General features: G+C 44.4%; 1 protein-coding gene across 3 annotated transcripts; it reads left to right on the forward strand.

The window, feature by feature from the left end:
* Positions 1-66: 66 nt before the first annotated feature.
* Positions 67-15,390, forward strand: Cdca8 (cell division cycle associated 8). 3 transcript variants are annotated; one of them, XM_013519695.1, is made up of 12 exons: positions 67-201; positions 308-434; positions 561-689; positions 2,712-2,752; positions 5,987-6,059; positions 8,428-8,510; positions 10,166-10,224; positions 11,126-11,221; positions 12,491-12,617; positions 13,333-13,419; positions 14,304-14,396; positions 14,602-15,390. In XM_013519695.1, exons 2-12 carry the CDS (start codon positions 341-343, stop codon positions 14,644-14,646), a joined length of 927 nt encoding a protein of 308 aa, XP_013375149.1. In that variant the 5' UTR covers positions 67-201; positions 308-340; the 3' UTR covers positions 14,647-15,390. The 3 variants fall into 3 exon arrangements, with proteins under 3 accessions (XP_013375149.1, XP_005395272.1, XP_005395273.1); XM_005395215.2 differs by having other exon boundaries at positions 70-201; positions 325-434; XM_005395216.2 differs by lacking the exon at positions 14,304-14,396 and having other exon boundaries at positions 80-201; positions 325-434.
* Positions 15,391-15,595: the final 205 nt, after the last annotated feature.

A 15,595-nucleotide genomic window follows, 5' to 3' on the forward strand; every position in this document is an offset into this window, starting at 1 on the left:
CTTCTGGGCATTGAAGTTCTACATATGGATTGGCAGCCTGGTAGTGGGACTTCCTTGTGATTGGATATTATAGGACCGTCTTAAGGCAGCGACATCTCATTCGCCAGTCTGTGGTAGTTGGGTTTAAATTGGTTGGCGGTTAGTTGCCGGGCTCAGCTAAGACAGTGAGTTTTTTCTCCGTGTTTGCTGCGGCATCCGCAGGTAAGTGCCTCGCGACTTCTTTATACCCAGACTTTGAAGGACGTTCCCGCCCATCCTTTTCGCACCCCCTTACGTTCTCCGCCTCCGCTGACCCCTTGTGTCTCAGTACCCTGCTCTCCGCAGCCTCCACCCAAGCACCATGGCTCCTAGAAAGCGTAGCAGTCGGGCAGCTAAGACCAACTCCTTACGGAGTCGGAAACTCGCCTCGTTTCTTAAGGACTTCGACCGTGAAGGTAAGGGGCGGATTCCGGCCGTCGCGGCTGCCTGCGTCGATCGCGGGGTGCTGGAGGGTTGGGGCGCCGGCAGCGCGAATTTACCCGCCGAGTGAACCGTGTCCTCTCATCTCTTCCCTCTCGCAGTGCAAGTGCGAATCAAGCAAATTGAGTCAGACAGGCAGAACCTCCTCAAGGAGGTGGATAACCTGTACAACATCGAGATCCTGCGGCTCCCCAAGGCGCTGCGCGAGATGAACTGGCTCGAATACTTTGGTAAGAGCTTCTAGTCTGCCCAGGCTGCGGTCTGTAGCCGTATGTGGTTATCCTGACAGCTTTGGGAAAGGACTAACTCAAATGTCTCCTGCTGAATGAGGTCTGACATGACCACCCGTGGAAAGTTGCAACCCTGCTGCTCCGGGCCCCTCCCTGTCTCAGCTCCCTGCTTCATTTGTCTCCATTGCCCGAACTGCATTCCAGTGTCCACCTTCACCCCCGGCAAAGGGTCAGGCAGCAAATATTTTCCTCTTCTTGGGCCAGAGGGTTCTATGTCCAACTACTCAAAACAGGTATAATGAATGGACTGTGTTCCAATAAAAATTTATTTATGAACACGGAAATGTAAATTTTACATAATTTTTTCACTTCACAAAATAATACTCGTGTGTGTTACCTAACCATTTACAAATGAATGAATAAATGACTTAGTTAATTAGAGCTCAGATGGGAGAGTTACTGCAAGCAGCTCTTTCTGTAGCTTGTGGGAATTGTCCCTTTAAAAAGTGGGAGTGGTGGCACACACCTGTAACCCTGACACTCTGGGAGGCTGGGGAATAAGATTGCAAGTTCAAATCACACCTGAGCAACTTACCCAAACTATGTCTCAAAGTAAAAATGGGCTGAGGATGTAGTTTAGTGTAAAAGTCCTGAGTCCAATCCCCAGTACTACCAAAAAAAAAAAAGAAAAACCACTATATTTTGTTGTAAAGTATAAGGACAGGAGAGTTTTTTCTGATCAGAGAAAAATCCCAACTTCTTTTCCCACTCCCTTATTAAATATTCAAGAGAATGCAAGAGCTGTCCTTTCTGCCTGTACTAACTTTTGGGGGGTTTTTTTGTTTGTTTGTTTGTTCTTTTGAGATAGGGTCTTGCCGAGTTGTTCAGGCTGCCTTGAACTTACTACGTAGCCCAGGCTGGCCTGCAACTCATGTCTATCCTCTTGCCTCAGCCTCCCAAGTGCTGGGATTATAAGTGTGTGTGTTACCAGGCCCAGCTCTGTACTAACTTCTATACTAATTTCTGTGCTAACTTCACTTTTTCTGTTTTCTTTATTATTAATAATTACCCAGTATGTAGTCTCCGTACTGGGTAGAAATGCATGTGATGTTCACATAGGATTTTAATGATTCTTTGGACTGGTGTTTTATTTACTGAATGCATTCACTCACAAAAGTTGAATATGTCACATTTGTAGTGCTAGGTGCTGATGATGCATCAGGGAATAAAACAGACATTGTCTCTGTCCTTGGGAGCTTATGGGTTAGAGGGGAAAGATTATTAAAAACTTAGGTACAATTTCAAGTATATGATAAGAATCATACAAAAGAGATACTGTCAGCTGGGCGTGGAGGCACATGCCTGTACTCCCAATACTCGTGTGTAACCCAGCATTCAGGAGACTGAGGCAGGAGGATCACGGTGAGTTTGAGGATGGCCTGAGCTACATAAATGAATTCAAGACCACCCTGCACTATATAGGGAGACTCTGTTTCAAAGAAAAAAAAAAAGAAACCAAGGCAGGAGTGGGCACTTAAACAACTTTGAGTAGCTTCTGAGTAGCTGGGTATGCTGGGGGTATGTGTCGGGGAGCTACTTAGCAATTTATTTTGTGCTTTGCAATTTTTTTTTATTTGCCAAAATCTGTTATAGCAGAAGGAACATAAGCAGACTTTGGGGGTGACATTCGAGCTGCGTTCTGAAGGGTGAATTACAGATTTGTGTGCACAGGAGTATTTTAGCCAGAGGAAATACTTAGTATTGTCCTAGGTCACTGAGTCATGAGAGTCAGTGTCACCTGTGGGAAATAACAAGAACCTTGGTGCGGTAGAACATAGAATAATAGGTCAGAAGTTGAGAGAATTACGCTTGGAGAAAGACTAGACAGGACTGTGAAGGTTTTTCAATGTGGGCCAAGAGCTTAATCTGGTCCAGTTACAGAAAGATAGTTGACTGAACTGGGAAAATGATTTATTGTTCAAATCTAATAGTAACTAAATATAATGTTCTTTCTTTTTAAAGCTCTTGGAGGAAACAAACAGGCCCTGGAAGAGGCAGCAACAGTAAGTGACCTATCTTATTTTTGAGCTGGCTAATTTAAGATTAATCCAATCACAAAATTGAACCAATTTAGTACATACTGTAAAAAAGATTCCTTATAGGGACATTATCTTTTTTTTTTTTTTTTTTTTTTTTTTTTTTGTCTTTTTGAGACAGGATTTCGCTGTGCAGTTCAGGCTGGCCTTGAACTTACTTTATAGCCCAGACTGACCTGTAACTTGCAGTGATCCCCCTGCCTCAGTTCAAGTGCTGAGATTACAGGTGTGCGCCACCACACCCAGCAACATAGGGACATTATGTTTGTCAACTTAAAAATTCCAGTTGTATCAGACACTGGGTACATGAAGCCCAAATATGTCTGAGTCCTAAAAAGAGAGTGTGTTATTATGGTACACATTTCCTCCAGACCCTATCTGTGAATTCCTCAGATGAGGATTCAACTAACCATAGGTTGAAAATATTTAGAGAGAAATAATTGCATCCATAATAAACATGTACTGACTTTTTTTCTTATTCTGTAAATGAATAGGCCAAGTGTGATGGTACAAGCCTATAATTCTGGCACTAGGGAGGCAGAGGCAGGAGGATTGCTGCTGATTCAAGGCCAGCCTGGACTACACAGTGAGACCTTCTCTCAAAACAAAACAAAAATACATAGAATGATGACATTTGCATAATATTTACAATGTATTAGGTATTATAAGTAATCTTAAGGTAATTTTAAATATATAAGAGCTGGGCATGGTGGCACACCCTGTAATCCCAGAATTTAGGAGGCTGAGGCAAGAGGATCACCTCTAATTTGAGGCCAGCCTCAGCTATATAAGTGAGTTCAAGGCTAGCCTGGACTACATAGCGAGACCCCATCTCCAAAAAAAACAAAACAAAAGACGGTAAGATGTGCTTAAGTTATTTGCCATTCTACCCTCTTTTATATAAGGGACTTAAACATTTGTGGATTTTTGGTAACTTCAGGTGGTCTTGGGAGTAATTCCCATGGATTCCAAAGGATGACTATATTTTGAGGTTTTCTTCACAGTTCTTGGCTTACAACTTTTCTACCCATTATGATTTTTAAATGACTTCAGCAAAAACACTACCTTTTGTTAGCCTGGGCTACACAGTGAGACCCCGTCTCAAAAAAGAGGGAAGGTATTAGAGCACTTTTACTCCTTGGTTTCTTTTTCTTTGTTTCTATGACCCATTTTAAATCTACCCTACACAGATTCGGATCTAATGTTTTAAAACACAATATTTGGTGCTGAGGGTGTAGCTCACTGGTAGAGTGCTAGCCTAGTATTTGTGAGATTCTGGACTCTTTCCAACATTACAGTCAATAAATTCCTGTATTCCTCTTTTTAAATTAATCAGGCATACAGACCTATAAATAAGAGCTCCTGGTGTAATCTGAGATCCACTCATCACAACAGGCTGAGAGAATTCTAGCTTTACCTAATGTATTTAAAACCCAGTGAAGGAATGACACTTTGGTTCAAAAGCTCTTATCTGGGAGGTGTGTTGGGGGCTCCCAAGACCACTACAAGTTTGGTGATTCACTAAGAACTGACAGGACTCAGCCAGCATATAATCACACTCATGACAATCATTTATCACAGTGAAAGATACAAGCTCAGCAAAGGGAAAAAAGTATATGGGGGGGGATAGTCCCAGCAGTCCAGTTCCAGTGGAGTCACACACGATATGCTTAACTCAACATGTGTGAAATGTTGTCTGCCTGAAAAGCTCTTTAGAGACTCAGTGACAAGGCTTTTTACTGGGAGCTTCTTATGCATCTTCTGCCTAGCAGAACAAAGCAGATGTTGAGCATGAATTATATCATTTGTACGACATACTGCCACACTGAGCTATTCTTTTGGGTTTTGTTTGTTTGTTTTTTGAGACAGAGTCTCACTATATAGTTCAGGCTAGCCTTGAACTCACTATGTAGCCTGGGCTGGCCTCTTAATTTTAGATGATCTCCTGCCTCAGCCTCCCAAGTGTTTAGATTATAGGCATGTGCCACCACACCAGGCTTAGTGAGCTGCTCTTACCGTAGAATGGTAAGAGTCCTGAAATCCAAGTTCCCAGATGCTAGCCATGGGGCAGTCTTGTAAACAGGCCTTGCTACTTCCATCAATCTTAGACCTGATGTGTTAACTATTATGTATAGTGTCTGTGGCCTGCCACCAGTGACGACTTTACAATATGCCACTTGTTAGCAGAGATGGCAAAAAGTTGATTGGATTTTCACCACTTCATTCTATCCACTATGGTAGGCATTACCAATCTATTAGAGCACTGTAAGTCCCAACAGCCTCAGAATCCTCTGAGTACTGCACATAGTCCCAACCAACCCAGACACATACCCGGGTCTTTCCCAGTCTGTAATAACTATTCCAGTATTTACATGCATCCCATGAGGAAAAGACTACAAATCATCCCTGCTCTTAACTCTACCTGTACATATGGGTGGTCCCAGCCATAACAGAGTCTCATTAGAATGATTAGTGCAGGGAAGGCTTTTTGAAGGACCCAGGAGCATGAGTGAGATGCAGTAGAATGAGAAGTCGGACAGAGCATCAAATGTTATATGGGACATGAACCATTAGGAGCTTTTGTTTGCAGATGAGTGGGAGCCTAACCACTTTAGGGAACAGTTTGGCGTAATATTAAGACTGACATTTATGTAACTGGTATCGCCCTTATAGTGCTCTGTTCTTCCCAAGTGTGTAGCCGAGAGAAAACCTGGACATCAAATGCAACAGTCACATAAAAGATAGTTCAAAGTAGTAGTGTTCGTAATGGCAAAAATTTATTTGTAGGAGAATGGATAAATCTATTATGATGTAATCATCTAGTGGGCTAGTATATAGCAGTTAAAAACAAATTTAAGTACAACCATAAATCGTGGTCAGAAAACAAGCAAAACCACCGAAAAATTTAATTACAGTTTTCATATTTGTGAACATACTTACAGATACATAAACTTTGTTTTAAGCAAGTGGAATAATAGTGATTACCTCTGAGGAATTACAGGGCCAGGAAGACTGGTCACCTTTGAGGGAGAGAAGTTATTGGCAGTGTTTTAGGTCTTGAGTTGTATGATAATCACGTTATGGAAGTTCACTATATTGCAACATTTAATAATCTTTTGTCATGTAGGAAATAAGGTGTTTTAAATTATTGTTTGCCTTAATATGCTGTTTTTCCTGGTACTTCCTGGCTGTTTGTCACAGGCTGATGTGGATATCACAGAAATAAACAAATTAACAGCAGAAGCTATTCAGACACCCCTGAAATCTGCCAAAAGTGAGTACTTTTGAAAGCCCTTGTTGAGCAGACGGAACCTGAAGTCTAGGAATTAGGGCCTCACTGGTGGCCCTCTTGTCTCTGTCTGGTCCTCAATCTTGTACATCCAAAAATTTGTTTTGATCTGCTGCATTCAGTTAGTTGTGTGTAGGACTCATACTAACCAATCTCATACAACTGATGTGTGTGTGTGTAGAGGGGGAAGACTGATGAGTGAGCTACAGTCAAATGGAAAGAGGAAATAAACAACAAACAACTGTGCTGAAGCCAGGCATGGTGTATACTTGGACGTAGTGGTACCCACACGTAATCCCAGAACTCAAGAAGTATTGAACCTTAGTGAGGACAGAAGTGACCCGCCTGGATGTGGGACTGGTTTGCAAGGGACCTTATTCCACTGACAAGGGCCAGGAACACTGTGTACTTCTGGCCTGACTGGCCTTCCATCAGAATTGCCTTGCAGAGTGAAGACAGCATATGAGTTTTCTCTCCTGAGTTCTGTCGGTTTTGCTTAACTGTCATTGGTGACAAGGGTCTTCTAATTTTACTCCTTGAAACTGAATCCACCAGGACCAATGTTAACTAACAGTTAAAATTGCTTTTATACTTTTTTGACCACTGAACTTCATTATACTGTAAACTATTAAAAGACAGAGAGATTCTAATGTGTCAAAGTTGAAGCTAAAAAGCTTAAAGCCTTTAGTCCAATCCCCCTACCCCCATGAGTACATAAATACATGAGCTCTCTCTGTAGAATTCCTTACTCAGGATTGTCCAGCTCCTGGTTATATATATTTAGTGGTGAAACATTCTGCCTTTTGTTATCAGACAGTGGTTATGGTGAGAAAGTTCTTCTAATTTTGAACCAAAGTTTCTTTATGGTATGTATATTAATATTAGTTCTGTTCTATAGAGCCCCATAAAAACTTCCTTAAGACAGCCCCTTAAATATTAAAAATTGGGATCTAGCCAGGTGTGGTGGCACACTCCTATAATCCTAGCACTCAGGAGGCTGAGGCAGGAGGATCACCATGAGTTTGAGGCCAGCCTAGGCTACATGGTGAGTTCAAGGATAGCCTTAATTGCCTAGTAAGACATAGATAGATAGGTAGGTAGATAGATAGATAGATAGGCAGACAGACAGATATTGCAATCTTTCAGCTTAGACATCCTTCATACTCCCTTTTTCTCCTAAGACAATTTTGTTTTTGTTTTTTTTTTAAAGAGGCATGAGAAGGATTTATTAGAGGGAATGAAGCATCTCTTTTAAGGCCATTGTAATAAAAATTTATAAATCATATTATAATTAATACTTATTTTAATTTGTGTCTGGACTGTAGATTCATTCATTCATTCCACAAATACTTAACACCTAAAGGTACCTTTCTAGGGTCTCGGAATACAGTAATAACAATAACAATCTATCCTTGTGGAATATGTTCCAAGCCTCATAATATCCCTATAAAGTGATAGCCCCCTGCTATAGATGAGGAAACTAGAACACTTTATTAAAGCCTTTTGACCTAGTAAGTAGTAGCTCCAGACCTCAAGCCCAAGTCTGTCTTAATCAGAATTCATGCTGTCTCTAACAACCGTGAGCCATCATGTGGGGTTGCAAGCACTCTGATTGGCTTCCTTTGTTTAAACAGCTCTTCTTAAATGCTTTTTTGTTGGGTTTTGTTGTTGTTGTTTTGTTTCTTATGGTACTGGGGATTGAACTCAGGGCTTTGTGCACGCTAGGCAAGTACTGAGCTGTATCCCCAGCCCGCAACTGTCTTCTTGCTGAGCATGGTTGTCCACACCTCTGATCCCAGCACTTGGCAGGTTGAGGAAAGAGAATCACCGCAAGTTTGAGGCCAGCCTGTGCTACAGAGCAAGTTCAAGATCAGCCTAAACTACATAGTGAAACCCTGTCTCAGAAACCCCAACAAATAAATAAATAAATAGCCCTCTTCTTTAAAAAAAGTGAGCCAGGTGTGGTGGCGCACGCCTGTAATCCCAGCACTCAGGAGGCTGGGGCAGGAGGATTGTTGCGAGTTCGAGAACAGCCTGGGCTACAAAGTGAGCTCAAGGCCAGCTTGAACTGCATGGGGAGAACCTGTCTCAAAAAAGACTAAAAATTAAAATTAAAATTAAAAAACTGAATTTCTGGGACTTGAGATGTAGCATCATGGCAGAACTTGCATGCCTCGCATGTACAAGGAGACACTGGGTTCAATCCCCAGCACCGCCAAAGAGAAAGAAGAGTGCATGATATCTGTCTCTTGATTGCAGCCTAACATTGTATAAGTTGTTCCTGTAGGAAATGTGAATGCATGGAAGGTTGTTCCATCAGAGATCACATGCTTTTACATCTGTTTCTTTATAGAACGAAAGGTAGTACAAGTGGATGAAATGATAATGGAAGAAGAAGAAGAAGGAAATAAGCCTAAGAGTTCTCAAACTACAAGAGTAAGTAGGAATTCAGGTTAGGAGGGCTAGCAAGAGATAAATGAATGCAAAAATTTAAGGAAACAGTGTTGTCCCCTGAGGGCTCCAGGTTTGGTTGAAAAGATCTCCCTTTAAGTGGCAAATAACAAAAGTGATCGCTGAAACCTGTGCCAAGTGTGTAGAACATGGAGGAAGCCAGTGAGTTTTCCTGTCCTCATTAGGACACAGCCAGTGTTTTCAAGGTGATGGAGGTTCTGCTAGCCGGAGAAGAAAGGGGAGAAAGTCCATGTAGAACTAGGAAAGTATCCACTTGAGGAACAGAAAGGAGTTCGGTGTGGTGGGGATGTAAACTGTAAGGGCATCGGAAAGAGCAGGGGCAGGATAATAGATGACCTGTTTGCCAGGCTTGGAAGTTTCTGCTCAGTCAGATGCGTAATGGTAACATCAGATTAATATTTCAAAGTGCTGGGTGTGGTGGTGCACACCTCGGAAGGCTGAGGCAGGAGGATTGCCACAAGGTCAAGGCCAGCCTAAACTACATAGCAAGACCCTGTCTCAAAAAACCAAACAAACAAACAAAAGTTCAAAGTGGAATTCAGGGTAAATTGAAGGGGAAAAAACAAAAAAACCTTGCAGGCTAAACTGAGGCAGTGACTGGAAGGAATAAGTGGTTTTGAGATGTTTTATAAAGGAGAATGGTTGTGATTGGTGGCAGAAAGGGATCATCTAGTGAAACATGGGACATTGGAGGATGTCCCACGGGCTCTGCCCAGGAGGCAGAGTGGTAGTTTGGGGGCTAGGGTGAGTGGGAGCAAGTGCCAGTTGCTTGACCTGCTGAGTGTTAAGGTTTTTCCAGGACATCTAGGCCAGATGGGAATTGTAGCCTGGAGCTCAGACAAAGAGAGGAGATTGGGAGACCCACTGACTCCCGGATCTCTAGGTGCTTGCCCCAAGGTAGAAGTTTGTGCAGGGAGAGCGTGAAGGGAGGGAAGCTGAGGGTGGGCACCAGAGGAAGGTGGCAAGGGGCTCCTCAGGCAGACTGTGAAGGAACAGCTAGAGATGGAGGAAAATTGGATCCAGCTTGGAAGATGAGAGAAGAAGGTCACCAGGTATTGTCGGGCATGGTGGCGCACGCCTGTAATCCCATTACTCAGGAGGCTGAGGCGGGAGGATCGTTGCGAGTTTGAGGCCAGCCTGGGCTACAAAGTGAGCTCAAAGCCAGCCTGAACTGCATAGTAAGACTGTCTCAAAAAGAAAGAGGAAAAAAAAAAATTCATCAGACATTGAGGAGCAAGAATCAGACGTGACTCAGGCAGGGCGAACTGCCAGGGGTTCCGTGGCTTGGGCACCCGAAATGGCTTGCGTGGCCTCCACAGCAGCACTTTCTGGCAAGTAGTGAGGGTGAGCCAGGCTTCGATCAGTTCAAGAGATTCTTATTTTTAATCTTGGTCCCAATCATCGATTTCAAAGTGCCAGCCAGTCCAAGTCCAGCATAAGCCAGTATAAGTTGATTACTTACGTTCTGAATTTTTTTAGTCATTCTGTGAGATGGACCTTCTTGTGTTCAGTATTAATCTTCCTTTCCAGAACTGGTCCCCCCGCCTACTTTTTTTTTTAACCCTCCATACCTTTGCTGGGCTTTGTATAACCTCAGTTTTGCTTGGTTGTGATTTCAGGCCAAAAGATGTCCTCCGTCTAAGAAGAGAACCCAGTCCGTACAAGGAAAAGGCAAAAGGTAACAGGTTTTCCAAAGTTAGGTACAGTTTGGGTTCATTGGAGAACTCTATATAGTATGGCACGAGTTAGCTAGCAGTGGCCTACACCAATACCTTCTCCAGGGCTTTTGCTACATTCTGTCTTCCCCTACTTTTTTGTTGTTTTACTTTGTTTGCAGTACTAAGAATTAAACTCAGGGACTGCTGAGCTACATGGCCAGCCATTTGTGTTTTTTAACTTTTGGACAATGTCTCACTTGCCTAGGCGGGATTCGAACTTACAATCCTCTTGCCTTCCTGGTAGCTAGGATTCCAGGCACGTGCATCTGCTTCCACTGGTTTTCAACCCAGAAAGGGAAAATACGGCTGAGAAGAGTACAGTAGGAACTTGATATTATGTTGACTTACTTGATGGTCCACGTGTACAGCTACCAGAATTAGCCACAGAGTGGCTGTCACTTTCCCATAAGTGGCTTTCTTGAAATGGCCTAGGTCCGTGGGCTTGAACTGATTATGCTGGATTCCACTGTAAACTGTTTCAGAGCACAAGGGCACAGCTGAGGGAAGTAGGCGTTGAGATGCATGCGTTTCTGAAGGAGAGAGCACCTCTTTTCTCCTTGGATGCAGGAGGCAGCAGGACAGGAATTCCAGCTGGGAGCCTTTGCCTTGCCAAGGCTAGAGGCAGACTGTTTGTGGTCAGAGTCTGGCTCTTCCCTACCTGGCTGTGTCCTCTTGGGCAAGTTCTTTAAACTGTGTACCACAGTTTCCCCATCTGTAAATGAAGACATGAATAGTGTTTATCTCTGAAGGTGGCTGGGAGGGTCAGTGTCTGCCATGATCAGTGCTCTCCGTGTGTTCCCTATCTTCTGCTCTCATTGCACCTGAGAGTTGACATACTTCATGCCTGTTTCTTACCTGTAGGCCAAGCTATGACAACCTTGTGACCCCAGCTGTGGGCCGATTGGAGTTGTCTATGGTGAAGCCAACTCCAGGCATGACACCCCGGTTTGACTCCAGGTGAGCAGTGCTTGGATGCAGGTGGGAGCCCAGCAGTGAGTAGCACTGAGAAGAAGGAGAGTGTGAGAAATGCTCCTGAGCCTCGGCAAGGGAGCCCTCTCAGTTTCCCACTGTTCTCAGTAGCACAATGATTCTTTGACTGATTAGAAAAAGGAGGATATTCGGCCTGTGATGATTAGGAAACCTCTGTGTGGTTCTTTTGACTTCTTCTGATCCTTGTCAGAAGCTCTTCAAAGCTAGGTAGGCATTTGTTATACTCTTGGTAGGAGTGGAAGTTGATGCTGCCTTTTTGGAGGCCAACATGAATGAGCATGTTTACAGCACAAGATGATACCTTCCATAGGGGCTGGTTGAACAGTATAGTCCTTACAAGACTCTGTATGTGTATGTGCTCCAGGGAAGAAGCTACATGGTTACAGGCTCTCCAGGCAGGTTGCTGGACAGTGTGTAATATGTGATCCCATTTGCTTCATGTACATGGAAGTTTTCTGGAAAATACAATAGAAATTAAGAGTGGTTACCTGGGGAATGGAGTAAGAAGTGGTTATCTCTGGTGTGGAGAGAATAAGGAATACTTTTTTCCTTTTCTTTTCTTTTTTCTTTTTTTTTTTTTTGTCTTTTTGAGACAGGGTCTCACTATGCAGTTCAGGCTGGCCTTGAGCTCACTTTGTAGCCTAGGCTGGTCTTGAACTCGCAAAGATCCTCCTGCCTCAGCCTCCTGAGTGCTGGGGTTACAGGCATGCACCACCACGCGTGGCTACTTTCTACTTTTAATCCCCACTTTCCTGATTGTTCATACCAGCATGTAGCAAGAGACATTTAAGGGAAAACAGGAGCTACACTTTAAGCATTGAGAAAGTTAGGTTGGAGATTAGTATAATGATGTAATCGGCATCTTCTTCCTTTGACCCTGGGAAGTTCCTCTGATAGAAACACTTAGCCAGTTGGGAATACATTTACTAGGTTATTTCTGGCTCAGTGGATGGGTGGATGACTGGCACCCATGTGGAGCTTTGGTCCTAAAATTTACACAGATAAGGGTTGACTTTTGCTAGATGCATGTTTGATAATTACAACCTCCATTCTCCAGCTGTGTTTAGTCATTGTTGCTTTAAAGAAAAAAGTTTTCCCTAAATTTAGAACTTACTTGCTTAGAAATGTGTGATTTGAAGGCTGCAGCTTGAAACCAGCTGGGAGTTGGACGGGCTCACTGCGTCTGGTATCATTCAGTCTGCAAAACCGTCTTCACCAATCTTTTCTGCTTTGCAGAGTCTTCAAGACCCCTGGCCTGCGCACTCCAGCAGCCAGAGAGCAGATTTACAACATCTCTGTCAATGGCAGCCCTCTCGCTGACAGCAAAGAGATCTCCCTCACTGTGCCAGTGGGCGGCGGCGCGGTTAAGTATTGCCCCAGGAACCAGGCCAACGTGCAGTGCTCGCTGGAGCATTTCTCTGTCCTGGGCACTGTCCGCCGCTCTCCCTCACAGTCCTCTCAGTTGCGTGGGTCCTGATCTCCATCAGAACCGTTTTCTCTCCATTCAGAGGGCCAGACTGGGAAGGTCCCTGCCTGACTCAGGGCTCCATCTGTTTATCAGCTACTAGTGCCAGTGATTACAGCAGACCCGAAGTGGAGACACGGTTCCTGCCCAGTTCAGTAGAGCTAGGTCCTCAATTATAACTTCTGTGATATGTGTATTAATAGAGATCCTAAAGGGAGTGCAGAGGAAGGGACCTCGTCTAACAAGGGTGGCCTGAGCTGTACCTTCAAATCTACAATGTTCGGGATTCTGAAGCATGCCGAGCCTGGCTTCTCTGGGCTGAGAAGAGCAAGTTCACATGAGCTCAGTCCTCATGAGAGGACTCTGTGGTCTGCATGGCATTTCTAAGCTATTGTGCATGCCTTTGTACCCAGATAATCCCGCCAGAGGCCAGTAAGAGCACTGACGACGTCATTATCTCCTTAGGGCTAACACCCCTCCTGCCTACCTTGCCACTTCTCCGTCTTGCCCATCCCTGGATATCAGAGGGACCCCTGGGGCGCCCTCGGCTGCTGGGTGGAAGTTCCTGTCTGAGAAAGGACAGGCCAGTTGAACCTGCTCTTTCTCCACACAGAGCATGCGGTTATTGGCCAGTGACTTGCAGAGGATCGATATTGCACAACTGGACCCAGAGGCCTTAGGAAACATTAAGAAGCTCTCGGTGAGTCTCATATTCATCACCACATATGGAAGGCCTCTAGCACCTTTCTTGGTTTCGCTCTCTTTAAGATTATCTTTTGGGTCTGACCTGCAGGTGATACTTAAGGCCATGTCACCTCTTTCCCCCCAAGAGATTTTGTACTTAAATAGCAGCAGCTCAGTCCCTGGTGTAGAGTTTTGGTCAATTCCCAAGTGCCTGGCACTGAAGTTCTAAAACAAAGTCAGGCAGTTGGCACCAGGGTATGCTTGGGCCCTCCCAACTGGAACCTCCTTACAGTAGCCAAGGAGGAGAGGAGGGTGGGTCCCACGGAATCGAAGAAAGAGCTGAACAGCCAGGCCTTCAGAGCGCTGGGGACCACCAGCAGCGGTTTATGGAAGTCTGTGCTGGGTCACCATCTCTAGCCCCGGCCCTAACCCTCATTTCTCTGCACGTGTTCATTCTCCCTCAGCACATAACCTTCTCCCTAAGGCCCTTGTGCTCGCCCTTAACACTGACTTGTGTGTGCCTTCAGGGAACCACTAATGTTCTTGTTCAGTGCCAACCCTGCTCAGTTTCCTGTCTTAGTTTAAATTCTCAAGAGGAAGGATTTACAGCCCAGCTTTGGTCTGATAAACCTCCCTGGTCCAGTTATCTGTGGTCTTGCGTGGTAGATGGGGTCATGTGATACAAACATGACGCTGTAGTCCCACCCTTCTGCGGGGTCCATGCAAGGCGAACCCGAGGAAGGGGACAAGGGTGGAGCTGGGTTCCTCTCCACACACACACGAAGGTCCCACACACTCAACCATCCAACTCTTGTGTTATATTTAAGTACCACTATTCCCAAATACTCATGCGATGCTTTCACTATCTCATTCAAGATTATATTTTACTCCTTTGTTCAGATGGAAATTGAGTTTCAGAAAGGTCAGAGAGTACGTGATACGAATAGAGGATGGAAGGGCAAAGATTCACTCAGACCTGTTCTTGGGTGGACTGTAAGTGGCTGGCTAGGCATACGTGCCTCGGGCTATCTTTATTTTATTTATTTATTTATTTTTTATTTTAAAGAATAAAAGAAAGATAACATAATAATAGGGGGGACTTAGCAAATTACAGACAAAATGGTAGGAAATTATCAATGGTTATCATTTTACATATCCTCGGGCTATCTTTAAATGACCTTCTAACTCTGCTTTTTAGAACCGGCTGGCCCAAATCTGCAGCACCATACGGACCCACAAATGAGAAGACAGCAGGGCATGTCGGATCGGATTGGAACATGCGTGTCTCCCTTTTCCCCTCCTGTTTCTCCTCTGGTGCAGGGAAGAGACGGGCTTACTAAGGGGGCCCCCAGAATCTTTCACTTGCTGTGCCCAGCAGTTCTTGTCATGCTGATTTGTGGGACAACATTCTGTGTTTATTCCTGTTTATCAAAGACCAAAAATTGCTTGGAGGCAGCTTCCATGTCTTGCACCTCTACCTCTCTAGTTAATGGGAGTTTAGATAAGGGAACCGTAGGGCTTAGAGTAGTCTAGGGTTTTACGTGACCAACCAGAGTAACTGTCTCTAAGCTGTCTGATCCAGTGGTCCCTGCTGAGTCTGCCAACTGCATCTGATGGGGATGGGAGCCTCGGGAGGACAAGTGTAACTTGTCTGGTGACCTCGTTCCCTGTGTTTAACCTATGCCCAGGGCAAGGACTAGTTATGAGAAGTCAGCGGTGAGACCTTTGTGCTTCAACAGCCTCTCTGCCCTAAAGGATCATGACCTGTGCTCTGAGAATTTGGGAACCGGTGTTCTCATCTCCAGGCCTGTGGACACACAGCCTCCTTCTGTATGGCTCTTGGTTATATTTTGTATTACTAATTCTGTCCTGCATAGACTGACTTGTTTTCAAGTTGTTTTATCCTCCCTTTCTTAAGACTTTTGTACATACTGTCTTCCTGAGTGATGGTGTTCCTGCTTTCAATAAATTCTGGTTTGGTTTTTTAGTTAATATTCTCAGCTGTGCCACATGGACAGGGGTGATGGTTTTGGAGCTAACGCTATTAGAGTGGGCGTCACTGGACAACTGCCTTCCTCGTGAAAACCCTGTAGGCAAAACCTGATACCTGAAGGGGTTCACACCCCAAGATCCAAGGCACAGTGACGTCAGCCCCTAAGCAGGTTTCTCCAGCACCTTCATTTCAGGAACTA

The sequence above is a fragment of the Chinchilla lanigera genome, unplaced genomic scaffold (assembly GCF_000276665.1).
Source record: "Chinchilla lanigera isolate Chin_1 unplaced genomic scaffold, ChiLan1.0 scaffold00051, whole genome shotgun sequence".
In the NCBI taxonomy this organism is placed as follows: domain Eukaryota; kingdom Metazoa; phylum Chordata; class Mammalia; order Rodentia; family Chinchillidae; genus Chinchilla; species Chinchilla lanigera.